The 26,140-nt window shown below is 47.5% G+C and overlaps 1 protein-coding gene and 1 long non-coding RNA gene across 6 annotated transcripts in view; one reads left to right on the forward strand and one right to left on the reverse strand.

Moving 5' to 3' along the window:
- The window catches only part of CACNA1C (calcium voltage-gated channel subunit alpha1 C), a 498,947-nt gene that overhangs the window by 12,453 nt on the left and 460,354 nt on the right, over positions 1-26,140 (reverse strand). For all 4 annotated transcript variants that reach the window (XM_052789484.1, XM_052789488.1, XM_052789485.1 and 1 more), the window contains 13 exons: positions 23,462-23,590; positions 19,703-19,768; positions 16,424-16,515; positions 15,447-15,612; positions 14,439-14,566; positions 12,676-12,772; positions 11,237-11,339; positions 8,933-9,034; positions 6,140-6,267; positions 4,861-4,995; positions 3,509-3,861; positions 1,090-1,218; positions 497-606 (listed from right to left, as the gene is read on the reverse strand). In XM_052789484.1, coding sequence (XP_052645444.1) covers positions 497-606; positions 1,090-1,218; positions 3,509-3,861; positions 4,861-4,995; positions 6,140-6,267; positions 8,933-9,034; positions 11,237-11,339; positions 12,676-12,772; positions 14,439-14,566; positions 15,447-15,612; positions 16,424-16,515; positions 19,703-19,768; positions 23,462-23,590 — 1,738 coding nt within the window. The remainder of the gene's footprint in view (positions 1-496; positions 607-1,089; positions 1,219-3,508; positions 3,862-4,860; positions 4,996-6,139; positions 6,268-8,932; positions 9,035-11,236; positions 11,340-12,675; positions 12,773-14,438; positions 14,567-15,446; positions 15,613-16,423; positions 16,516-19,702; positions 19,769-23,461; positions 23,591-26,140) is intronic.
- Positions 1-26,140, forward strand: part of LOC128142858 (uncharacterized) — a 40,055-nt gene that overhangs the window by 5,769 nt on the left and 8,146 nt on the right. The gene's annotated exons all lie outside the window — the stretch shown is intronic.

Consider the following 26,140-nt stretch of genomic DNA (forward strand, 5'->3'; position numbering starts at 1 on the left):
CAGAGTCTGCGCGCTCAAGCACTTGAAAATCTCCAGGCACAATTAGAGCAGAAAGCAAATTTGTATTGTATTAACTTAATCTGAAATTCACTGTTTTCCTCGTAGCTGACAAGACACAACCTCTCCTTTTTCCCTGCTGAATATACACAGAACAGAACACCATATACTCAAGGCTAGCCCATTTGGTGACTCCGTGGTGATTGTTTGGAGAGTCTACAGTGCTCTAATAAACTCCCCTAATTCACAGGCTGGCTTAATCAAACAGATCACATGGACTATCCAAACAGCCACAGATTCATCTACTGACTGAGCATAAAGTCAGTAGAGTCATGTGCGTGATCAGGATCGTATGCATGCCATGGGATTCCTGGTCTCATGGGCTAAATGCAGCCAACAGCAACGCCCCTGCCCACACACGCTGGATTCTTCCAGCAAGACGTGAGAACTCAGTTGAGGCAGAGGAAAGCACAGCCTGCATGTCATGCTGGGAGGTTACCTAGCGCTGAGGAGCACAGAAACCCTTTCTTCGGAGAGTGCCGGGTGTCCTCTCCTTTGTTGTTTTCTGGTGGAGTAAGTTGTCTGTTTTCATCATCTTGGTATGCAAGCCTGGAAAGGAGAACAGAGAGATTCTAGAAAAGCAGCTGATATTGGACAGAATAACCCCTCTTCCAGCAGGGAAGCCAGGAAGTTCATGCTATCAAATGGATGCAACAGCGAGCTAGCTTTGAGCTATAACTGGTTCAGGAGCAGTAACAAGAGACCATGAAACAGAGAATGCTCTAAAGATGAGATCTGGGAACGTTAGATGGTAGAAGTGAATGTGAGGGGAGGCCCTGCAGATCCAGATGTCTCATTCAGAGAAGAAAGAAAATCCTGGGTGAGAGATATCCTTTTCAATGTTAATTCTCAGGGCTGAACTGCTTTTTTTTTTTTTTTTTAAATTATTTTCTGATATTTGAGTTGTCTGGCTAACATCTTCTGGCCTTACCCCATAAATGGAGATTTTTGTAGAAAAACGTAACCTCTTCCCACCTCTGCCCCTTAATTAAAGAACCACCCAAACACCTTGACTAAAGCTGCAAAGCTCACATTTCAGTAGAGAGCAGACTTGGTTCACTACAGTACTCAATGTCTTCATTCAAATTTTCATCATAAGTCTCATCCTGAGACACTTCCTCTTGGCAAACAATTGCCAGCTGGCTGTCTCTGGAACCGGAGCTAATGAGCAAAAAAGACAAGTCAAGATATGGAGATGGTAGAGACAACCTGTTATAAAGACAAGAATGACAGGCTCCATCTGTCTCAGTTTATTATAATGTTGAAAAGCTATCATAGAAAAATCAATGACTGAACAGAGCTGCAGAGTTCACAAATACAAAGCAACAACCTTTGTCTGTGTCCTCTTTCGGAGGAAGAGTTTCTTAAATCAATGCTGAACAATAACGTAAACATATTATTATCATTTGTGACTACATATACTCTATAAATGTGCACATCACACTGACCACATTTCCAAACATATGTCTCACTGAAACCAAAGTAAAATCTGAGATGGGCTCTTGGAAATAACAGCTTTTTCCCTTGTTGCAAAAGCCTTGGTTACAAATTTCAGAGAAGCCTCCTAGACACTAACAATAACCCTCTCAGCTCTGTGGTGTATGGTCTTTGCCGCCCAAATCCCTTACTCTGCACCATCTTTCCCCTCTGCCTCCTGTTCATGCTCTTGTTCCTTGCTGTCTTTTCCATCTTTGGTCCCTTTTTTCTCATCACTAACTGCAGAGTGCTTCTACTGAATTCAGTAGGAATTATTCAAACCCTTAAGTGTGACAGCCCTTAATTTCCTGCTTGCCTCCTCTTTGTCCCTCTGTTTCACGTCTCGGCTTTCATTTCACTTCACTCTAAGTTTGTGTTTTCTGAGGAGTGAAATAAAATCTGAAGGTAGTGTGAATCTTTGAGATACTGACACGGAGGTATTGGAGCCAATGTCAGTCTGTTACTAGCATTCACAGAAGAGAGCAGTGGGGCAGGGTTTTTTTCCCATCTTTCAGGGACCGGATAGGAAACATTATTTTATCATTTGGTTTAAGCAAAAAACATTGGGAGAAATGTGCATATACATGGTATAAAACAGCCTGTAGGACAGTGCTGGAGTGACCTTCTTCCTGAGATGGGAGGCAAGTAAAACTGCTAAGGTGCAGGGGAGAGAAAATCAGTACATGGCAGCTCCCCCTATTCAACAGTCTGCATTTAGCCAAAACCATACAGAATTTTTGTATGAACATGCCAGGGTGTACTTCACTGTGCTGTGATCAGAGAGTGCCTAGATGTGTGAGCCCAGCTAGAAACTCTAAAACCCCCCAAATCTAGAAACCAGCTAGAAACAGTCCATACATCACTACCTGACTGTGGGCAGAAAAGCCCCAAGTCGGGAGTATTTTCTGGAGGTGTCATGGTGATCGTTACCTCTTTTTCAGCCCTACTGACACCAAAAAGAAGAGCTCATATTCAGCATTAATGGGAATTTGGACTTTCAATAGGATGAACAATGGGTCTTACACCCAGAGAGCATTAGAGCATGAGGGAGAACACGTACCGTCCCAGTGATTCGTAGTAATGTGTCCTAATTCAAGGAAGGTGCCCAAGGAAGCAAGGAGAGAAAAGAAGACCATGTTAGCAGTGTCACATCAGCACAAGTCAGCAAGGGGGAGGGCAGATGGTAACACATATTGTGCAACTTCTGTGGCCTCCCTCAGGAACGCACAAAATAGAAGAACCACTGGACTCTTTACTTGGGCAATTCTGCACCCACTGAATTTCCTCCATCTTATTGTCCTATTCTGTCCTTTGCTGGGGCAGCATTTCTCCACCTTTTCACATCGCCCACTCTCTGCACCGAAAAAAAATTTTCCTGGTCCTTCCTGCTGTTACTGAAAAGGTTAAAAAAAAAAAATCCCCCACTGATAAAAATGATACTCCTTTTGTAGTAGTCATGTGTGCGTAGACAGCCTGAAAGCTGTCCAGAGAAGGGGATTTTCTTTGCTTTGTACAGTATTGCATTTCTGAAAACCTTGCCTCCCTCCTCCCAGAATGCCTTTGGTGACCTCTGTAGGGATGTGACCCACTGAATGAAAAACCACTGACTTCCACAAAGCTCCCTATTGGGCGCTTAAGAGATGAATTGCAGTCTCTTTTAGTTACCAGTTGATGAAACACCTCCCTGAGGTGAAGGAGGGACAAATAAGGCTCCTTTTGGTTCTTACAAAGGTTTCTTCATGATAAAGCCCAGAGAAATCAAGTGTGTTGGTCAGCAAGAGTGCTGCTTCTTTGCAGTGGTCAACTGATGCATATCTGTTGCACCGTGGGCTTTGGCACAAGTGGAGAACCAGAAGGCTCAATCCAGGCTGCAGGCTGGGCAATGTCTGGTGGGTGACTTCAGCTAGGCAGCAGTGCTCTGGTGTTTGCATGTGTGTTCCTGTACCTCGTCCCTTGACTCACAGGTGAAGCTTACCTTTTGGAAGGTAGTTTCCAAGGAGCCTCCTGCACACGTATGGTGGGTGACAAGGGGGTCCCGTGGCCTTCCACTGTGCTGACAGTGCTGGGGTAGCTGGGTGGGCTGGGGAAGCGGCACAGGGCAGTGTTGTTGGCATTGTTGATGTTGGCATTGGAGCCTGAAGATGAGTAGCTGCTGGGAGTGAAGGTGGAGTCCACCAGTTTCTCATGAGATGGAGACTCGGTATCTCCCTGGTTGTTGCCAGACTTATTGATGTGCAAAGGTCGCTGGGTGGTGAATGTCTGGGGGAACGCACTCCTGCCATCACTTTGGTAATAGCTGACATGGTTTCCGAACAAGCCGCCGGCTCTCTGTCAGAGAAACAGGAATGATTTTCCCTTTGTGAGTGAGAGGATGTGCAAGGGCCCTGATGTTTCCTGCTTAGCCTGTTGAGTTAAAAAAAAATGTGAGGACCAAAGTATGCACGATGGCACTGGTGCTCTCCCTTCCAGAGGATAGCACGTGGACTTCTCTGTCAGAAAGACTAGGTACACGCAGGCTGTGAAAGCTTTAGCTTTCTAAGGTATTTCAGAGGACTGGCCAGGTGCATAGGTGAGGCAAAGGTGTCTCTACACCTCCCACCAGTCTTGGAAGTGCAGGACTGGGTAGGGATGCAAGAAGCAGGTAACTGCTCTCTGGTTTTCACAGTGCAGTTGCAAAGCAACATTTAGACATGAGAGGGAATTTGAGAAGAGCACTAGAAACTATTAATCACCTGGAGGAACAAATGAAGACAGATTTAATAAGCCAGTTATGTACTGTTTAGATGATGAGTAATGAAAGGGACTGACAGCATCTTTCTGTAAGGAAAGGAGGAAAACGCCAAAGTAGAGGAAATATTACCAGAGGAGACAATTACAAGAAATAGGAATGAAATAAGAAAGAAAAGATTTAGGTAACTTGCTCAGAAAATCTCCTCCTTCCATAGGAGCTCTACTGGGTTCTGGTGTACTTTTTGGATGCTACTTGTGCCACTGAAAGGAGTGAACAAAACACTGAAGTGTGCCTGGCTGCTGCTCTGCAGACTGTAAGATGGCTGAACTGATCTGTTTTTCAGACTCTTTGGCCATTCTTGTTCTGATTTTATTAGGGTTTATGAGGGAAACTTCCATTGAGAAGAAAATGGGATAAAACCTGTGCAAAGATCTTAGGACCTGGCACCCCTGAGTCCACCACTCTGTTTTCTAGTAGGGTCTAGAAAGAGAAAGAGGGCTCAGCTGAAATAAATGAAAGCACATAAAAGAGAATGTAGCACTCTTTGAGCTCAGCTACTGGTCTAGCCTCAGCTTGCAAACTTGTTCGGCACCTACCCGGAAGATATCATCTTCAGAGGCAGCAGAAACAGCTTCTTTCATGGCCTTATCTAGCTCTTCTTCAGCTGTCAGGTCTCCAGAAATTGCTCGTCGGATCTCTGGCCCAATGTCGTGAAGTGTGCGCAGACCAGCCTGCAAAACAGCAAACTATAGAGCTTCATATCTCCGAGTGGGCATATGAGAAATAAAAGCAGTGCTCTTTCTTCCTGAGCACTGTGAAGCCCTTTTACTTAATATAGCATCCCCAGCTTCTAGAAAAACACCACCACATTCTGTTCTTTCATCTCCAGCTTAGAGAGGGAGAAACTCTTAGCAATCCGACCCAGGAATGTTTGTTGCTAGTCCCCTGGCTTCATCACAACAGGACACAGACATAAATCCACAGGCTTGACTAAGCAAGTCTGCATGCTTTAAACTTTGGGTTCTCAGATCCACAACCAGAAGCCCTAGAGCAGCCACAGTTCCAACTGAACCATGTACTTTGTGCCTCTGAAAATCTCATCTTTTTAATCAGTAGCTTAAATATGGATTTAATAGCTAAACTTCTGGCATCTGGACCTGGACAGTCCTCAAACCCCTCACTGACTGGAGTCCATTCCAGGGAGTCCATCCAGGGAGGTAAGCTGTGGGTATGCTGAGACCTCAGTCTGTATCTGTGCCTGCGCCACAGCACTTTTTAGCTTGCTGGAATGCCAGAGTCACCCTTCTTACTGTACCCTCGAGGGACATAAATGGTGCTGCTTGTACAGTCAATGGGGCTTTCTCATTCTTTCACACAGCCTGGTAGTCCACCCAGTGAACGTGTAGCACAGTGGTGAACAGATCCCAGGTCTTAAAGCCTGATGCCCCATCTGTTGGATAATCTTGGCATCCAGGTGTGCTTTTTGTTTTTTAACTGATTTTGCCTCCTGGCAACATGGTCTCCCTGACCCTGTTATACTGACTCCCCTCAGAAAGGGTAGAATGAATGTGGTAATAAGCAAATGTCTGCTGGACACTTCATACCACTTCTCTAAAAGGACCCCAAATTTCAACTATTACCAGCAGATTGATAAACTGTGGATATACCTCACTTGTGCCTTCCACTTCCAGAACTAAGGGATGTGGCCCATGGTACATACACGTTTATCCAAAAGGATTGATGTGGTAATTCAAGGGGTCTACAAGCTCCTTTCCAGTGGGGATAGCCCATTGCAGCCCCCAGAATGGTTGAGAGAGAAATGGGGTCAAATGCCTCTACTGTACCACCCCTGTCCATCCTGTGCCCGCTTGTCACCTGCAAGGAGAGCGCGTTGCGCTGGGAGGGCTTGCCCACCAGTCCCTGTTCTTTACGCTTCTTGAACTTCCGGAAATACTCCTGAATCAGGAAAGTGGCATAGAACTTCCCAACAGTCACCTCATCATCTGCAAAGGGGTATTAAAAAAAAAAAAATTAAATAAGCAACTGATTTTAAACAGTGTATTTGCTAACACGAGCCCTCGGAAGCACTAGGCACTGCAGTACATCTCTGCCTCTTATGGCATCAGGATGCAGGGCTGAAGGAAGGGGATTGCTCCACAGCCAGAGCTTGCTGTAAGTAGTCAGGAGGAGAGGTGCACGTGGCATTTGGATAGGCTGGCTCTGCTGGCAGAGAACCCCTATAGCTATGCGCCTCTGGATGTACATTGTTTATGGTGAAGCACCTCTAAGCTTTGCAGTCTCTGGTACTGGTTTACCTCTGTCATGGTTTAACCTCAGCCAGCAACTAAGCACCACGCAGCCACTCACTCACTCCTTCCCACCTAGTGGGATGGGGGAGAGAATTGAAAAAAAGTAAAAGTCATGGGTTGAGATAAAGACAGTTTAATAGGACAGAAAGGAAGAAAATAATAGTGATGATGATGATAATAATAATAATAAAATGACAATAACAATAATAAAATAATTGGAATATACAAAACAAGTGATGCACAATGCAATTGCTCACCACTCACCGACCAATGCCCAGTTAGTTCCTGAGCAGCGATCTGCCCCCTCGGGCCAACTCCCCCCAGTTTATATACTAGGCCTGATGTCACATGGTGTGGAATATCCCTTTGGCCAGTTTGGGTCAGCTGCCCTGTCTGTGTCCCCTCCCAACTTCTCGTGCCCCTCCAACCTTCTTGCTGGCTGGGCATGAGAAGCTCAAAAATCCTTGACTTAGTCTAAACACTACTTAGCAACAACTGAAAACATCAGTGTGTTATCAACATTCTTCTCACACTGAACCCAAAACCTAGCACTGTACCAGCTACTAGGAAGAAAATTAACTCTATCCCAGCTGAAACCAGGACAACCACATAGAATCTTGCTATAGCAGCAGCCTCCCAGTCTGGGTCAATGCGTGCTACCCTGTCCTGTGATAGCCTGGGGTAATACATACTCAGAGTCTGGATTAATGAACAGCATCTGACTGACCATCCATTCCAGACCTGATCTGGCCCTTCTCTGCGTTGAAATTGTCTGTGCCTAGCATGGGTGTGAGCAAACCAAAATGATCACCTCTCCCCAGAAACACAGTCATTGCTGTATTGTCATTCAATACAAACTGTCAGTCAGCTGAAACGTGCACAAAGTTTTTATCCAGATAACTCTCCTCCCTTCTCCAAACCCACAGGAAATTTGGTAAGACATGGATCACTGACTTCAGAGCAGGCTAGGCAAGGTTCAGGATCTGGCTGTGACTGTTAACTAAGTGCCAAGTGCTGTTTTGTGCTATAGCCCCTGGACCCACCTGGAAGGTCAGTGAAGGCCACGCTGGATGCCCATGTACCTGGGGTCCCAAGAAGCCTAGCTGTCCTGGTTTCAGCTGGGATAGAGTTATTTTCTTCTTAGTAGCTGGTAGAGTGTGTTTTGGATTTAGTGTGAGAATAATGTTGATAACACACTGATGTTTTAGTTGTTGCTAAGTAGTGCTTATCCTAAGTTAAGGATTTTTCAGTTTCCCATGCTCAGCCAGTGAGCAGGTGTACAAGAAGTTGGGAGGGGACACAGCCAGGATAGCTGACCCGAACTAGCCAAAGGGATATTCCATACCATAGAACGTCATGCTCAGTAAACTGGGAGGAGTTGGCTGGGAGGAGCAGATCGCTGCTCAGGCATCAGTCAGTGGATGGTGAGCAATTGCATTGTGCATCACTTGTTTTTTCTTGGGTGTTATTTTTTAATTTGGGTTTTATTTATTTATTTACTTATTTATTATTTTGTTATATTCCTTTTCATTACAATTCTTATTATTATAATAATTATATTTTTATTATTATTGTTAGTATTACATTTTATTTTACTTTAGTTATTAAATCATTCTTATCTCAACCCACGAGTTTTACTTTCTTTCTGATTCTCCTCCCCATCCCACTTGGGGTGGGGAGTGAGCAAGCAGCTGCGTGGTGTCTAGTTGCTGGCTGGGCTTAAACCACAACACTAGCAAAGGAGCTGCCCAGAAGCCTGGTTAATTACAGCCTACCAGCGGCACTGCATAGCAACCCACAGCAATCTGTTACACCAGTTCAGACTGGCTAAGGAATGTCCCCAGGTACATGAGTCATTGACAAGTATCATAGCAGAAAGCAGTTACGCAAGTAAAAAAAGAGTTATATGCCATAGTAAAGGTAGTTTTGCTAAATATGAAGGGGTTATGAGATGGGGCTGCATCCCTAACTTGAGTGTAAGGCCGTACCCCTTATACAGTCAGATAAAGTCCACATCATCCTCCCTGGTGCTACTTAGCTTTGCCTGCTTCTTTTGCCCCCAGCAGGCACCCAGTAAAGTCCAGGGGAGCAAATGCCTATGATCAAACTGGGGCAAGATCTAGGAATAAATGTTTCTAACTCCTATTTATGCACCTTTTCTTCCTTCCCTGATTTCTCAGCAGTAAGAACATGATATTCACATAGTACAGGCAGAAACAGATCTCAGCCTGATGAAATACAGGTAACAGCTTGTAGAAGAAAGCTTGTCCCCCATATTCCACCTGATGATCATGAGGTGCAGTAGGACATGTCAGGTGGGGAAAAAGATTCGGAGGCTGGGACAAGATCCTGCACTCACCACCTGCGGGGGGCACCACCTGGTCCAGCAGCTTCATACTGGTGCGCTTCCAGATTTTCTTAATTATTGCTCTCAGCTCTTCGTTGGCTTGCTCCAGGTTACCTGCAGGGTGAAAATCATCAGAGACAGGAATTAAGCAGACCCCGCAGAGGAGCAATTTCTTGTCTGGCACAGCAATCTTAGGAGGAAAATATCAGAGCTTTTTCAGTAGTGGAAAGTTTTGGGTAAAGAGATGCTCAGACCATTGCTAAAGCCTCCTCACAGCAAGAGGTCTTCTTCCTAAATATGCATAGTCATCTCAGGGTAGGAAGGTGACTCTGTTACTGACTGATGGTCTGCAACAGCCAGAAACAACAGAACCATGGTGCTACTTCATCCCAAAAAGCAACAATCTCATCTAACACTTCAAATTTTAATTGAGATCCAGTGAAGGTTGAATATGATGAGAACAGAGGTCAGTTAATGGGAAACTACAGCTTGGGAAGACCAATAATTGGTGGTAAAGATGCATCTAGAAATCTGAAGACCTGAGCCTCTGCTTGCAGCACATCTCAGGAATTACCTGTTGCAGTCCCTGCCTCCCAGCTGATACCAAGTTCTTCACATGGTGCCAAGAGTCTGCCTTGGAGAGTCTGCACAGTGCTCTGACAAGGCACTACAGGCACGTGCAAGGCTTTTGCTATTCGACTCGGACGACTGTCCCAGGATGTTGGTGTCTATTCTCTGAAGAACAGCATAGGCTATAACAAGCCTTTTATGTAACTGAATTTAGACTTTACATGTTCCTCCAAGGGGCTCTGAGCTAAACGAGACATTAATCAAGCCACACTACCCCTTTGAGAGCGAGTGAAGCAGATTCAGTTTATATCCTTTCTTTCTAGATACCCATTTCCTCCCAAACGACTCACCTTCAATTTTATTTCTTGATTTATGTACATTCAAATTCCTTATAATTGAAGCTCTCTTCTCTCTCTAGGGGTAAAAACCCACTACCTTGTCCTCCTAAAGGTGCTGTTCCTGCAGCTTTTCTTATTGCTCCCCAGCGTTTAAGGCTCCTCGGTGTGCTGCACAGCTCTCTTAATAGGATGCAGTGAAGGTAGGGACACTAAGTAACTTGCTGAGGATGAAACAGGTGGACAGCATCAAAGGCAGAAATCTGACTCAGGAGGGTTAATTCCAAAGTCCTGCCCTAACCACTTACAACTAACCACTAAAGCAAGAAAGCAAGCGGTTTGAGGCTTTAGGTGGTCTCCCAGGAGTTCACTGGTAATGACTCTGAGAGCTGGAGGCTAAGATGGACAAGAAAATTGAGTCCTTTTTGGGTCTCTGTTTCATAAGACACAAGATGTCCTGCAGGGGTTGCGGTTGGCTTTTTCCTCAGGAGACCCTCTTTGGCTACAGTCAAACTCAGTTTAGCACAACATTCAAGGCCATAATATAATTTTTTTTTATTTTACCACTTTTTTTGGCTCAGCTGTCAGTATAATCCTGGCACAGTAAGCTAGGGTTCTGCTGGTCTCTGCTTTCCCATGTCTGAAGTATAATGCAGCCACTCCTGAGGCAGAGGTGTTTAGCTATAGATTGGCAGACCTACATGCTCTTTTAGAGCATCTCATTAATACATGAAGCCAGGTTTTGACTCAGGACCAATATCTTTCATTACAGCAGGTGACAGAGTGCAAGAAAGGGGACAAACTGAGCCCAAAATCTTGTCTGCTTTCCCCAACTATATCTGCTGGTCTGTGTAAAGCTATTATCAGTCCCTTTGCTTCTCATCTGTCTTTAGGCCTACAACACCACTGTCATGACAACGTGATGTTAACTCATGCTAATGGAAGCACAGGAGGAGTTTTAGTGAGGTGAGACCCTCGAGTCCAAGCTCTTTTGCCTCCCTTGGATTGGAAGATCAGTGGCAACAGCAGTCAAAATGCAGCCCAGCTCTGCAGCCAGTTTGCACAAGGGGAGGCTTCTTTGCACTTCTTCCTTCCCCTGATTGCTGTTTGAGCAGACATTGATCTAAAACTTTAACTTTGAGACCATTGTAGAGAATATGATCAATAATCTGAGATGATACCATGGGAAGCACTAGCTTTCTAGGTAACTGGAAACACTGTTCTCTCCCTAGAAAATATTATGCTTCAAAACATCTTTACATTGCTTTTTGTACCATGTGCTGCATATGAGTAACTGGGATCATCTTACACAAGATGTCCTTATTGTTATATTCCAGCTCTGCACACTTTGTCTGTGTGTGTGAACACCACTCAGCTACCTTTGTACCCTTGCAGTCAGCAAGCTTCTTACCTTCTGTCTTGATCCTCAGTGCTGTTCTGACCAACGCAAAGAGAGTGGCATTGAACATGACAGTCCCATCACTGTTCAGTGGCATATTCATGGAGACAAGGCGCTGTGGGGTAAGGAGAAGAAAGAGAACAATCGTACTGCCAACACATGGTCTGAAGCATGCTCTTCCTTATGCCCTCATGATGCCTTCCACACCTGCCACCTCTCTTACATGAGCATCCATGGCCTGTAGATTTAGTTACACAATTATTTATCCAACTATTCCCCCCCTCCCTTTTAAAACAAGGCTGTGTCTGCCCTGCAGTGATTCTGTAAAGCCATGTAGGACAGAGCACGAGTGCTGAGTGCTGTTGCAGCTGCAGGGTGAACTTCAGTGAGAGCTTTCAGGGGCTGATTTTGTTCGAGCTCTGTCTTCTGCCACTTTCATGCAACAGGCCTGGTTCAGTACCAAATTGGAGGAAAGGGTGTCAGCCCCCACCACTACCACCACAACCATATACTGGGGGGGTTTGGACCTGATTGAGACAACAAACAATTTCTAGACTGCAGGCTGAAAGGGATCGACAGTCATATACTTCTGTGTACAGGCCCTAGGCTTTGTATTTCGCTCCGAGACTGATATAAAAACCAGCTACCAGTGTCACATACAAACTCTGGGACTTGCAAAGAGACGAACAAAGAACTTCAAGTGAAGCAAGCATAAAGGTTATAAAAATGTCATTATTCATGAGAGAGAGTCCTTTTTCATAGCTGGAATCTCACAACCAACGAAACGAATGAGACACTTTTGCAGAAAATCTGTCCTTGCCCTTCCTGTCTTTTAATACCACGCTCACCTTGCTGTTTAATACCTGTCAGTTATTCAAGCAAGAATGAGATCCCGCCAGGTTTTTGGCACACAGCTTGGTCCAAAGAAAATCTCGGAGGTATTTTCGCTCGCCCTGTTACTTCTGTCTGGCCTCATCTGTCTTGCGACGCGTGCTCGGCCCCGCAAACATAGGGGTGGGTGGCCGATGCCGCGCTCGGCATGTGGGAGCTGCGGTCAGCACGGACGCTCTCTCCCAGCTAGCCAGAGGGCTGGCGGGGCGCGGACGCCTCTGAGCCGCGGACGCCCCGCCTGCTGGTGACCCCCCAGCCCTCGGCTCGGTGGCTGCCGCCCCGCGGAGCCGGGGAGCGGCGCAGGGCGGCCGGGGGCCCGGTTCAAACCCGTGCCCCGGTTCAAACCCGTGCCGTTGCCGGCTCCGCCGCGGCGGGGCAGCACGCGCCGCCGCTCCCGCCCCGCTCCCGCCGGGACCGGGACCGGGACCGGCCGCCCGCCCCCGCCCGACGGGCAGCGAAGCGGGAGGCCGGGCCCTGCGGCGGGGCTGGCTAGGAAGCGCCACCGCGGGCTATTTAGCGGCCGTGACCGCCAGCCTTCCCCGAGCCGCAGCGCGCCTTACTTTGCAAGCCACCCGGTGGGGGCAGAGCTTCCCGAAGCCGAGGGGGGGCTGAATCCGCCGGAGCAGTGTCACCACGTCCAAGTGTTTGATCCGTCCCCTGAAGAAGACAGCACAGTGAGGGTCGCATGCTTACCACGGGGCGACCTGCTGATCTGCCCTGCAGGGCGCGGGTATCACCGAGAAGTATCACCGAGACCTTCCCGGCCCCATGCTGCCACTCCCTGTGGCCTGGGCGTAGCTTAAGCTATTATTTCGGGCCTCCTGCATTCGGTGCGTTCCCCAGGATTTGCCCAGCGCTCATATAACTCCTGCTAGTACAGAAAACCCAGCTGTCAGTCATACACGAGTCAATACTTGCACGAATTGACTTCAGTGTTTTGAATGCTGCAGTTTCTTAGTGTGTGGATGAACAATTTGGGGTTCCCCCACCCCCAACCTGCTCAAAATCTTCATCTGCTTATGTACTTGTTGGTCTTAGGGCTATAGCAGGCACAGAGGTGCAAAGGGCCTCTTTTTTTCCTGGTGCTATACCTCCCATATAAATAGCCCCAAGCCACTGTCTTTTGATACTTGTTTATGCTTTGGGCCATCACTGGAGCCAGTGCAAAACAGTGCTGAACTCCCTTCACAGCAGCAGTTGGGTTTAAGTTCTGTAAATGGCATCTCAAAAGAAGAATTCTCTCATGGAGGGAGGAGAGCTACCAGAACCCAAGGTGGGGCTTCAAGCATGGGACATGGATGGGGAAGAGGAAAGAAAGAGCTTCCCATTTATAGGTGGGAAGGAACAGGATGTCATCTGGACAGAGCAGCTGTCTATAACATGGCTTCAGCCACTGCAGTCTTGCCTTCAAACAAGCACAAATAGCAGCATCTATTTTCTTAACGAACAGTATACTTATCAGAATTCTGTGCTTATCCCCTATCCATATTAAAAGTTTCTCTGGGAAGTCACCATGGATGGGAAGAAGTGTTTCAATTTATGTATCACTCCGACAATGTAACGTGGCCTTACATATTGCAGAAGCCGAGCCCAAATTAATCTTGACACTATGTCTCCTAAAGAGATCTGCTTTTAGTTTACACCAAGATCTCTTTCCACAGTTTTAGCATTATGAAGGGGGGCTTTGCAATTACAATTGTCAACTGTACTGTAATGCCACAGGGATCTAAATGCACTTTAAGCCTAAGCATGTGTCAAACAGCATATAATACTGAATGTCAGTTAAGCCCTTGTGTGAGTTGTTCTTGTGTAACTTTAAATCCCTGCAAGTCTGCTGATGTGAATAACCCTGCAGACAATTTAACGCAGCCATGTGAAGGTACAGGTTGTGATGGGCCTATATGACATATGACAAAACGGAGATTTGAGCACAGCAGCTCTACTGTGAGTAGAAAGTCAAATAGAAGAGTCACAGCTCAATATCCCAAACACATGCAGCAATAAACCAATGCTCTAACCTCCTTTGCTCAATCTCCTGCTGCCCCTCCCGAAACAGTCTATATCTCCATCCCGACTGAAAGTGAAGCAATGTTCTGCCAGGTAACAGTGCAGCCTAAATGCTGAGATTTTTTTGTGTAGCCTTTGCACTGCTGGCTTATGGATTTACCAGCAATACCTTGTGGAGGTATCTATTTTAGGATTTCTGCAGAACAAAAAGTGTTCCTGCAGGAGGAACATGGCACTTACTGCACTGGGTCTAGAGAACAGAAAATAACCGGCCTGTTCTCCCAAGGAGCTCTGATATCTAGGCTGGGTTACTTACTTGGCTTCAGGGTCATACTCTGCCCAGATCCTTTTAAACTCATCCAGGTGGTGTGGTCCTAAAATGGACCAGTCCCGTGTCAGGTAATCAAAGTTATCCATTATAACAGCTACAAAAAGATTGATGATCTGCAAACAAGGACAGAGATGACTCGATGGGTGAGGCAGGTAACAGTAGGTTTTACTGGGTTCTCCATTTAAGGTCTGGATTTGGACTCGTAAAACTAGGAAGCCATTAAGGGTGGGTTCTCTGTTCCCCGTTGCCAGCCCCCCAGTTTAAATGGGAAGATCCCAGAGGCGGGATATTCTCAGCTGGTCACGTTTTTCTCTTCCTTGCTAAATCTATGAGGCCCAAGATTGCTGAATGCTTAGACATGCTGTGGTGGCTTTTTATTTGCCTGGCAGAATGGGGTAGTGGTGGGAGAACCTGGGATTTATCCTCTATAGGCAGTGGGGCTGAGATAAAAGTCTTTTCTTCTGGCCCAAGACCAAAACTTTTAAAATGTTGCTGCTGTTCACTGGGAGAGTTTTGCGCACTGATGCCAGCTGCAGAGCATGTGCTGTTGCTCTGAGCAATGCCGCATTGCCAACACGGAGCAGATGCAAGTGGGATATGTGTATTCTCACAGTCATTGCTGCTGGCAGGGGAGGAAAAAACCTGCTCAGCAGCCAGAAGGAAGGTAGGAGGGAAGGTGGGAAGTGTGGCTGAGGCGTTGCTAGCCTCAGCACAGCCCACAACACGCTAAATTGGTTTTCTCATTGGGGGGGAGAAAAAGCGCTCCTTTGCTGTGCACAAAGGATTGGGACTGTAAGCAGAGCATTCCCCAGAGCTGGAGGGAGGCAGGAATGGCAGCGACCAAGGAGGCGTTGTCACTGGTGCTGCTGGGAAAGACCCTGTGGGGAGATTTCCCCTCTTTGAGATCATTCTTCTGCTGTGCAGTGCTGATGTCTGGGGGGACAGGGGCTCAGTCTGACAGCGGGCAGGTTTCAGTTGCTGGGTCGGACTCACCAGGAAGGCACAGAGCATGTAGAAGCTGATGAAATAGAAGACGGCGAAGCTGCTACCACAGGAGTGATCGGCTTCAGTGGAGTTGGCTGGCTCGGACTCTGGGTCGCACTTCTTGTCTGGGAGACATGCCAGCATGATTTCCTGCCAGGCCTCACCGGTGGCACACCTGGGCATGGCAAAGGAAGACAGCAGTGACCTTCGATGTGAGAGGGACTGGCACATTAGCAACCCGTTCCTGCTCCTGTGAACGTTAATGGGAATTTTGCCACTGAGATCAATTAGGAGCAAGTTAGGCTGAAGGCCGGGCTTTGACGTACACTGGCACACCCTGCTCCTCTTTTTGGCTTTGTTGCCATCATCAGCGTGTTGTTCCTGACTGGCTTTGGCTAGTCTGGGTACAGGGCTGTCATGCTGCAAGCAGTCAGAGTCATCAAGACGTGTGTGACATGGCTACAGACTGCATGAAAAAACTCCTTGAAAATGAGTAGAAAGTGTTGAATTCGTGCCAGCTCCCCACCCCTTCAGCATCCTGCCCTGGCCCCGGCACATCTGGCCACATCTGGAGCAGGATGATGTGCTAAGCTGAGCTGGGCATGGCCATGCCAAAGCATGAGTGGGAGCTCATGTCCCTTTCCCTGCTAAAATAAGCTGGAAGTCTCACTGGCTAGATTTGAACGAAAGGAGGAGTTTGCGATGCATATGAACATTTGAAAGCACTGAAAACTGGCTACCTTCCTTCTGAGTAGGAGGACTTGCCTCCCTCCCTAGCACTGAGTGTTGGCCAGTGTCAGCTGGCAGGGTACAAGGCTTAACAGACTGGTCGTTTCATCTGACATAACTCCTAGGCTCCCCCGCTAAGGGACAACATGTTTCTACTCACCTCATGAGCACGACACAGTAGAAGGAGATAAGCTGTGCCCAAGAGCAGAGGAATCGTGCTCCCAGGCTGACACAACCCAGAGCTGTCAGACACCCACCTGAAAAGCAGCAGCACTGCCTGGGGGAAGGTCTGGAAGTTGTTGTTGCGGTTGATTTCTGTGGTATCATTCAGCGCAATTTTACCAAACACCTGGCAGAAAGCAGAGGTCTTTTCAGGTTAGCCCTACAAAATCCCCAAACCTCGTCACCTGTAGCTCTTGCCCTCACCCTGACTCTGATATTTAACAGAATCTGCTCATCTCTTAAAAAATCGTTTCCACAGGTCTTTCATATTTGCCGTTGCTTCCCTTGCTTGTGCTTTATCACCAGAAAAGCACTCATTTTGTAACAAGAGGCATCTTTTGTTAAAACAAGACATCTTTCCTTATTTCACACTCTGTGAATACATGATATGGGGCCTTAATTTAACAGGCACTCATATGGGGAGGGGGTCCAGCTGAAAGAAATCAATAACACAGAAGAAAAGGCTCCTTCCTTCATTGCTTATCTGTCTTCACCAGGAGGAAATGATAGCAAAGGACCAGCAGCTGCAAAGCCTTGAGCTTCCAACTCTGTAGGGTGCCTTGGATCTTCCCAAAACAATGTAAAGTACATTGCCTTGGATCTGGAGATTGTCCAAATGCCTGCCCTTCTAGTAGCCATGCTTGTCACCAGCAGGTGTTTCAGCCTCCCCTTCCTCCCCCTGCCTCCCCCCCGAGAATGCAGCAGTGTGAAGATGATGACTAGATTTGCCCAGACAAGGATGGCTTACAGCTTCCTTCCATGCCCAACCAACCGTTGGTGCACCAAGTACTTCATCCAGCCACAGCACAAAGCCTGCAGCCATCAGCAAACCTTTGTAGGGGCCTGCCCTCAGATGTGAAGACCCCAGTGCGGGAGTTTCAGGCTTCTTTGAAAAAGCAGCTTATATAGCTTTGGTATTTTGGGGCACCAGGACTGAGAGCTTAACAAACCTCGCCTGGCAGAAAGGTCTCTGCACAGCATAGTCAGTCAGGACTATTTATTCCCCATCGATAGCAACGTGACAGAGATCTCAAGGACTGAGAGCTGTAATCTTGTAGCCAAAACGAGCAGCTCTGAGAGGACATGGAGCTTCTTTTCAAGCAAATGTCACTGAAAATTAACACCCCAAGAGAAACAATGACATGGAGAGAAGTGCAGGGACAATGACGGGAGGCCATGCCAGACGGGAGGGAGGGTCTGTACGTGGCAGGATTTCTGCAGGGGTTCCTCATGGATGTGTGGGCCTTCCCCAGCCCTGACCGCCCCATGCCGTGGGTAGCAGTGACAGCCCCAGCTGCACTGAGGAGGAGCAGGAGGACAGTTTAAATGCTCAGAGGCAGTTTGAGCCGAGGCAGCCCATATTTTTCATTTCAGGCAAGCGTAGGCAAGGGAACTTCCCATGCCAGAAGTCTGATTTTCCTTTCGACCCTGCGGCTTCCCTCACACAGCACTGGCGGCACCTGCTATGGGTGCTTTGCCTTGGGCACCTACGAGGAGCTATGGGTAGGGGTTCCTCTCTCATGGCCTCTCCAGTCTGTGCCTCCTGGGCCATGAGTTGAGTAGCTCCATCCAGCAGCATCAATTTGGATTTTTCCATTTGAGCACATTATGTAGCGAGGCTTGAATGTTGTTACGTTCCAAGTCAGGGCAGTAGCTGAGATAAAGTGGTAGGTCTCCTTTATGTGGGAAATTCTTGTATTTTCATCAGATCTGGTACATGTAGTCTTTCAAGGTAGCTGCTTAATGAAGCAAGGAAGGATTTTCCTTCCTACGTGTCCCTATGTGTGAAGGAACTCTATGTGTCAGCAGGTTCAAGAGAGCAGCACACAACATTTCTGAGAAGCCATTTGAACAAAAAGCGATGACAGGTCTGTGGGCTCTAAGCAAAGAGGGAAGATGAGAAAAGCTGGTTTTCTCATTGGAAGACAGGAGGGCAGGAAGCGATCTAGTAATCTAGATCAATGTGAAAGACAGATGTATGATCTTCAGGCTGCTGAGATGATTTAAACAGAGGCTTGAATGTAAGCCAAGGCTTAAACAGCCAAGTTAGAACTAGGTGACAGAAAAGGGAATAGAATTACAAAATAAAATATCTAGCCCTGGCAGTGCCCCGATCATTGTAGACCCCCACCTGCATGGGTGGTTGGAAGCCATTTTTAATGCTTTGTGTAGCTACACAACACTTGTGTAATACCCTCAAGTGATTTTCTGTATAGCACAGGTAATCCTGTATGATCTTGGCCATTTGAGCTAGTTAGGTAATAAAGGCAAAACTGTCAAGTTTACAGTATGAGCCTAGTAGACTAAATGACAGCTGTAATTACTGGGGGCAACTGAGATAACCCGTGATAATTCAAGAAAAGATTAGTTTTATTTTTCAAACTGGGGCAGGGTAGATGGAGTCTGTGAAAAGGTGTCATTATAGTAGCAGGAAACAAATTAAAACAAGGTCGCAGAGGTCAGATGAATTTTGTTACAAATTCCGTTGGCATTGTGAAACCAAGAAGCCTATCATGTTTGAAGATCTCTCGAAGCAATTATGCCATGCCTTTCTATACTTTGGTTTCTGGTCGCAGATGGCTGACTTGTCTGAGATCTTTGATTAACACCGAAGTGGAAAGTGAAGCTTAGTTTGAAAAGCAGCATGGCAAATGAGGCTGGGAGTGTCACAGGCTGCACCTGTATCACATGCTTTCTTCAATGGTCTGCATGCAGCATCAGTTCCTTGCACAGATGAATGCTCAGGCCAGTTCCAAGTTCATTTTGCAAACTGAATAGGATATTGTATTGATGCAGCTTCCTGAAGAACTGGCACAAGCACAGAGCGTCAGTACATTGGGTCTGATCCCAAATTTACCTTCATGAGCGTAAATCAAAAGCTGCTCTTTACAACTCAGTGGAAGTTATGCCAGTGGGAAAGTGATGCGAGAGAAAAATTGGGTTTGTTCAGTGCAGTATGGCCATAAGCCCACTGAAACAACTAATTTGAACCAACGAGCGAGGCAATAAATCTCCTTTGCCACTGCTGCTGGGTATTCCTTTGAGAGTGTGGAGGTCCTTTTACTGTTTGTATATTGCATTCTGCCATTAAATGGGTCGGTTTTTGTTCTTGTTCTGGAGTGTGTTGTGCTCCCATTGGAAGTGCATAGGCAGACAATGTTTTCCAACCAAGGTTAGCTGCCGTCTTACCTTACTGGGCGAAAACATTCTTGTAAGCCCGGACAACCACACATTGATCTAGTTACTTTATAAGTCAGTTCCCAAAACTCTAACAGAAGAAGACAGACACAGTTGAGCTCTTTAGCATCACTTACCTGCATCCCGATCACGGCGTAGATGAAGAACAACATCACTATTAAAAGAGCCACATAGGGGAGAGCCTAGAAATGAAAAGAAAAAAAAAAGAAAAAAACAACAAAAAAGAGAGCACTGTGTCTCCACCGAGGCCGGCACACTGGAGCCTGGTTCACGCTCGTGGCTTTGGGAAACTGGGCAGAGGCTGGCCCCAAACGTGGAGTCTGTAATTTGGCCAGGTGGCCACTAGATGCCTCTACAGTCCCACATTTGCTTGCCCTCCCCGTCACCACGCTGCTGCCACCCAGCTCAGGCAGGCTCTTACTCTGCTCCCACTCGTGATGGTGTAGCTCTGCTGCCTTCAAGCCAGTCCTGCCCTTGACGGAGTGAGGAAAGTGAGGGCAAAACCAGTGTTTACAGCTGCTTACCAAGAGGAGAAAACTCTCATAACCAGTATTATTCTGGCACTAATGGCAATGTGATTTTTTCTGGATCCAGTCTGGTGAAATAAAAAATGCAACAGCTGCTGAGATCCAAATTCAAGTCTTCGGCTACAATGGCTAGTACCTTCCTAAGTACCTAAAGCAGCATCAGGTTTGTTCCCTGTTCAGCGTTAGGTGTCTCTGATGGTGTCTGCAACACACTAAGGGTCTGTGATCAGCTGCTGAAGAGGAAATGCAGAGCCCTGATATGCAGAGCTGCCTCCTAAGGAAGAGGCCAGTGCAATCAGCAAAGTGTTGAGTGCTATCGGTTTCCTCCGGCACTAGCAGGAATCAAGGGCACAGCTCGGGACCTCACAGGCTCAGGCTTTTGAGGAGGAATTTTCTACCCTCTTGCTTTTGAAATATATAGTGCTCAGACCAGAGATTTCCAGACCTTACTTCAGAGGCGATGGGTGGACACATCCATCCTGAAAATGTGAGTACTGTCCCTGATCTGGAATTTGAATACCCCATTTCACAGAGTATAAAAAGCCTACAATATTATTGTTATTATTATTTTTAAATATAAAATTATTTGCACATTTTAAGTTTATGCCTAAATTCAACAGGGCTAAATCCTATAGGAAGAATCAAAGAAAAATTTTCACTGACCACTATGGAGATTTGACTAAGATCTGCAGAAATCATCTCAAAGAGATCTGAATATTAAAATGGCAAAAATTCAAACCTTTAAACAATGTCTGTAATCGTCATCTCGAGGCTCTGGGGCAGATTCCTCTATGTTTTATGGGGTCAGACAAATCTGCATGGTTACCCCACAATGTCAGTGGAGATACACCAGCTCAGAACTGGGCTCCAAACATTTTGTGATGCTCTAGTTGGGACCTGATACACACAAGACCTAAGGAGAGCTCCTGGGATAGTGTCCAGACAGGACCTGAGGTGCATAACCTTGCCAGTTCTTCTGTCTTTCAAACAGGGATGAGAAAAGTGTCTTCTCTCCTGGCTGTCTGGCCCTCCACTTTCTTTCCACGTTCTTCTGCTCAGCCTGCTCCTCTCCACTGATGCACCTTTCTACATCTCTGCCCCTTGTTCCCCATGGCTCCTTCAGCTCCCTACCTCCCGTATTCCACTCTTCTGGCTCTGTCCTCCTCTGCCTCTGTCCTTCCCTGACTTTACCACTTTGTCCTTATGATTCCCACAGCCTTGCCTTGCCCTCAGCACCCCTCTCACTTCCTACTCCTCCCACTCGCCAGCCTGGGCTCTGTTGCTATCTCTGCAGGCGGAAACCCTGCTGAGCATTTTCCCACCACAAACTCCTCTGACCAGTGCCCCAACTTGTATGTAAGCACTGTGCGCCGTGCAGGTAGGTAGGATGGCGTCTGAAATCCAGCACAAGTTCGTTGCTTATTAGGCTGCCCTGTGTGAGCAGAGATGCTTCCTGGAAGCATGTGGGGACACAGAGAAGAGCCCATGCCAGACAAAATCTGCAGAGATCCCAGATTTTGCCAGTGGGAGTGGCTGAGTTAAGAGCTCTGCACAGTGGCTATTCTTAGCTACCAAAGGAGCATCCCAGTAGTTGCAAGAGGAGGAGCTCTGAGGAGAGAATACCATGTTATAAATGGCTAAAGGTTTCAAGGGAAAAGGCACTTGCCTGCAGTGCTTTCCCCCCACCTCCCCCGCTGTGGAAGATACCTCCCTTGATACTTTCTCCCATCACCCTACAACCCTGCCTAAAAGTGACTCTCCAATCAAAAAGGTCTGAAGGTCACTGGAGGGAAGTACCAGGCATTCCCTTTCCCATCCATCTCATCCTCTCCAGCCAAGAGCTGTGGCAAGCTGAGCTCAGGATAAGAGCGACCTATTGCTAAAGAGGCTGGAGGGGCATAGGGGCAAGGGGAGGAGAAGTGGGAACTGGAAAGTGTGACTCTGTTCCCTGCATCAGGGATGGCTGAGCTGTGCCAAGGGAATCTCATTCCTATGCATGCAGACAAAATGGTTCCCACTAGAGCCGCTCAAATAACAACCTGGAAGTTAGCAACCATGTAAGCAATGGAGAAAGTTGCTTGTGGTACGGATGTGTCAGAAAACTGCTATGCAATATTAGATCCTCTGGCAGTCAAGGAGTGTGCAAAATAAGAGTCCTCTGCATGAGCCTGGTGGTCTGGCTACTGAGACCACCCGAGAACTGCACTGGAAAAGGTCCAGACTGATCACTGGTGTACACATGTGCTACTTCTGCTGACAGAGGCAGAAGTTGTGGTGATCCACAGCACTGCAGGCTTTGGTCCCAGCTTGGGTTGTAGCTGGTGAGGTTTAAGATTTAAAGCGTGGATCAGCTCCTTTCCAATTTGAGTCAATACAAATGCTATCAACCATTTAAAGCCTCAACCTGAGGGATATGTGGTTGCTGTTTCAAGACTTGTATGTTGCACAAGTTAGTCTTCCATGCTTTTGTCCAGTGGTGTGTCCTGCATCTTTTCCCATGTTTGGACCACCATTTGTATTCCTGTGCTGTCTTTCCCTGACGCTTCCTCCAGACCTGCCCCAGCTAACGTCCAGGTTGTGCTGGCCCAGTAAATCCAGGTCAAGTACTTGTAAAATGCAGGAATATGCTATGCTTCATCTCTACCATTTTTCTATATGTGGTTAGGGGCTGGTTTGGAAGCAGTTTTTCTAGCAAATAGCTATCTCTTGGTGTTTGTTTTCCCCCAGAGGTGACAATTCTTATCCAGTCTGGTGTCCTTCGCCTTCCCCTATCTACTCTGGTACTTTACCTACCACTGAAATGCAACCTGCCTCCAAGGCAAAAGAAGCAGCAATTTAATAACTTGGCATCATTACCAGGGCCAAAGCTGTGGGGCCAAAACGGTCAAATTCTTCCTGGATGAAAGCATGGGGGGCACACACCTCTAGTACTCAATGAAAATCCTCAAAACAAGGCTTAAGGGGAGCTTAATTGAGACCTAGGCCTTTCCCATACCTGTGTATTTCGCCTAAAGCATCAGATATAAAATACAGCTAAAATTGAAAAAAAAGTAAGAGGAGATTGAAGGGTTACAGACAGGCAGTAATTGAGTTGAAATGAACTATCAAGGCTGTTCAGGAAGGTCTCAAGCAATTACTCATGCTTTAAAGATGAAACTCACACCCAGGCAGTCATCCCCTGCGAGCGCCGTTTACTTGACTCTCATTCGTGCCATGGGTCACTAGTGTGCATGGCTCTGACCAAGCAGCCTTTGAGCTCAGGCACTTGGGTGAAACCCCTCCCTGAGAGGCCACCGAGGGGAAATAAAAAAGGAGTTAGGTCTTACTTAGAGATAAGTGAAGGAATACCTGGAAGGACTTGATGAAGGTCCAAAGCAGCGTCCGGATGCCCTCCCCTCGGCTCAGGAGCTTCACGAGACGCATCACGCGGAAGAGTCGGAAGAAGGTGATTGAGATGCGAGAGTTTTCCTCTGCGTTCTAGAAGCCATTGGCACAGAGGCAGGAGTTACAACAGCACGGGAGGAAGAGGGGCCCTGGGCCACAGAGGATGCTATGCCGAGAGCTCACTGCACTGTTCCTTGTCCTGGTACCGCTCCCTGGGCTTGCACTGCCCTGGCACCCCAGGGATGGGCTGAGGCCGGTCAAGCCTTCCCTTGGTGGTAAGGCTTCTCTCATGGTGGTAAGGCTACTCTGTGGGGGCTCTCAAGGCCATCGGCCTCTCTCTTCAGGTCGCCTGGACTTCTGGGGATTAGGGATATTTATGCTATAAACCCTTCCATTACATCTCCTCCTCCCGTTGGAAAGATGCAATTCTCCTTTGACGTTGTACTGGAGAAGAAATATACTTTCTCTTCTGACCTGTCTTGGATGTTTTACCCCAGCAAGTGCCTCAGCCGGCAGTTCTGGTGAATCTGGTGTCAGGCATCAGCCACGTGCCACTTGCTTTGCTGGGAAACACTAGCAGGTCCCAGGTCTGCTCCGGGGTGTGAAACCCCTCGGGGGCATGGCGTGCAGTGCCCTGCCCAGCTGCTGGCGTCACTGGCACCGCTGGCAGCCTCGCTGTCCCTGCGCTGCTGTGGCCATGCTTCTGGGGGCCGGGCCGTGGTCGCTGGCTCCCGCTGCCCTGTGTTCGGGCCTTTCGCATTTCTCATGACCCCTTTGTATTTCCCACAGTCTGTGCACTGACTTTGGTTTTTTTAAAAACATTTTATTTTGGCTTCACTGCTACTGTTCAAGCGTGCAGTATTTTAAAATAGTCTTTCTTCTGGGCTGTTTTTTTTCTCACAGCATCTGCTTTGTCCCTAAGCATTTTCCCCTGGGCCTGTAACCAGCTCTGACGTTCCTCAGCCTTCACACGTGTGAAGGCAACATCCGTCTGAGCACTGCCACGGCAGCAGGCTCACCTGGGCCTCAGCGGACGATCCGCTGCCTAGCTCAGGGGGAGGCAAGGCACAGAAAATGCCATGTTTCCCAGTTCGTTAACCCCCTAAAATACAGTGAGAAGCCTGTGGAGCTGGTGGTTTCCACTAGCAGCACTGTGGGAATGTGACCTCCTGTCACAGGGGGGAGATAACACTGTCACCCTGCCACTTGACCTGCTGTGGAGCAAAGAAGTGCACGGAAACCCCCTCTCTGTCCCCACCCAGGCTGCAAAGACCACAGTTTGATTCTAAATGCCACCAAAAGAGCAACATTTAGGAGGAAGAAACAGTGCAGATCACCCCCGCTGTTAACTACTCACCACTGTGTAAACCAAGAGAGAACAGACCCTTTGGATTTCCTGTCATCAGGCAGTGAAAACAGCAGCTGCTTGCCTGTCTGCTCCTGATAAAACCCAAGGCACGGGAACTGCACGGACCTACGTTTCTGGGATTAAATGTCCAGATGAGGACGCGTACCTGTGCGCTGTGTGTGCTCCTGTTTCCAACCCAGGATGAGCAGATTGGTGCTCAGCTCCATCAGCCCCCGGCTCCTGCTGTGCAGCCTGGGGGGCACACAGGGGCCACAGCTGCTTGCTGGTGTGTGTGCACCCCGCTCGCACAGAAAGCGCAGTGCTATGTGCAATAGCTCAGGATTGTATCCTAGCTGCAGTTTGTCTGTCTATCTGTGGTGAATCACCGGTGGATATTTTGGGTAGCTTCCTCCAGTCTGCAGCAGAAGCTGACACTCGCTGCTCGTGCAGTAACTGGGTGAAAAAGATCAGGGGAGCAGGCTGTGTCAAGGAAAAGCCTGAGTGCTCCCTACATCTCACATCATTCTTGTTTTCTGACTTGGACAACAGGCTGGGGTCTTCAGTGAATCAGAGGAAATTGCTCTGAGGTGAAGGAGGGAATGTGGCCTCCAAGGAATCAAAAATCATGACATTCAGTGCTCTCAGCACTACAGTCCCAGAGGCCTAACTCCAGTACCACCTAAAAGAGAGTTGAGGTCTAAATTGAAAAGTTGTGTGGACAGCAGTACTGCTGTGGTTGTGACAAAAAAAAAAAAAAAAGAAAAAAAAAGCTTTCTTATTCTACCTGCTGCTGCTCTTGTCGGCTCGGCCCTTTGGATGGCAGCAAGTTGGGACATGCATCTGGACAGAGGTTTTAGTGTTCTTTTGTCTTTCTTTGCTGAGAGGATGCAGCTGCTTTAGGCAGAAAATTATCCCTGTCCTCCTAGGGTCCTGGACTAGGCAAAGTCTAAGCAGCTGATAAAATATAGAACAAATTCCTCCCTGACACAAATCTGCAATTTACTGGCATCAAACACTTAGCCAAAACCACTCAGTGATGCCTCAGGATATTACGGTCATTTTAAGACAAGGTGGCTACAGATTAGCTGGTGCTTGAGTAGCCTTGCTTGCTTTCTCCTGGCTTTCATCCAGCTTTTTGAAGGTGTATCCTTGCCGGAGGAGGGAGGTTCTGCAAAGTGGCAATCAAGAGACTGGAGTTACTGTAACTCTGTTGGGGTGGTGTGGGAACTGCCTTGTACACCAAGGCAGCAGAGTTTGTGTGCACCATTGCATGACTCTTTTTTGCGCAAAGTATG

This window comes from Harpia harpyja, chromosome 6 (genome assembly GCF_026419915.1).
Source record: "Harpia harpyja isolate bHarHar1 chromosome 6, bHarHar1 primary haplotype, whole genome shotgun sequence".
Lineage (NCBI taxonomy): Eukaryota > Metazoa > Chordata > Aves > Accipitriformes > Accipitridae > Harpia > Harpia harpyja.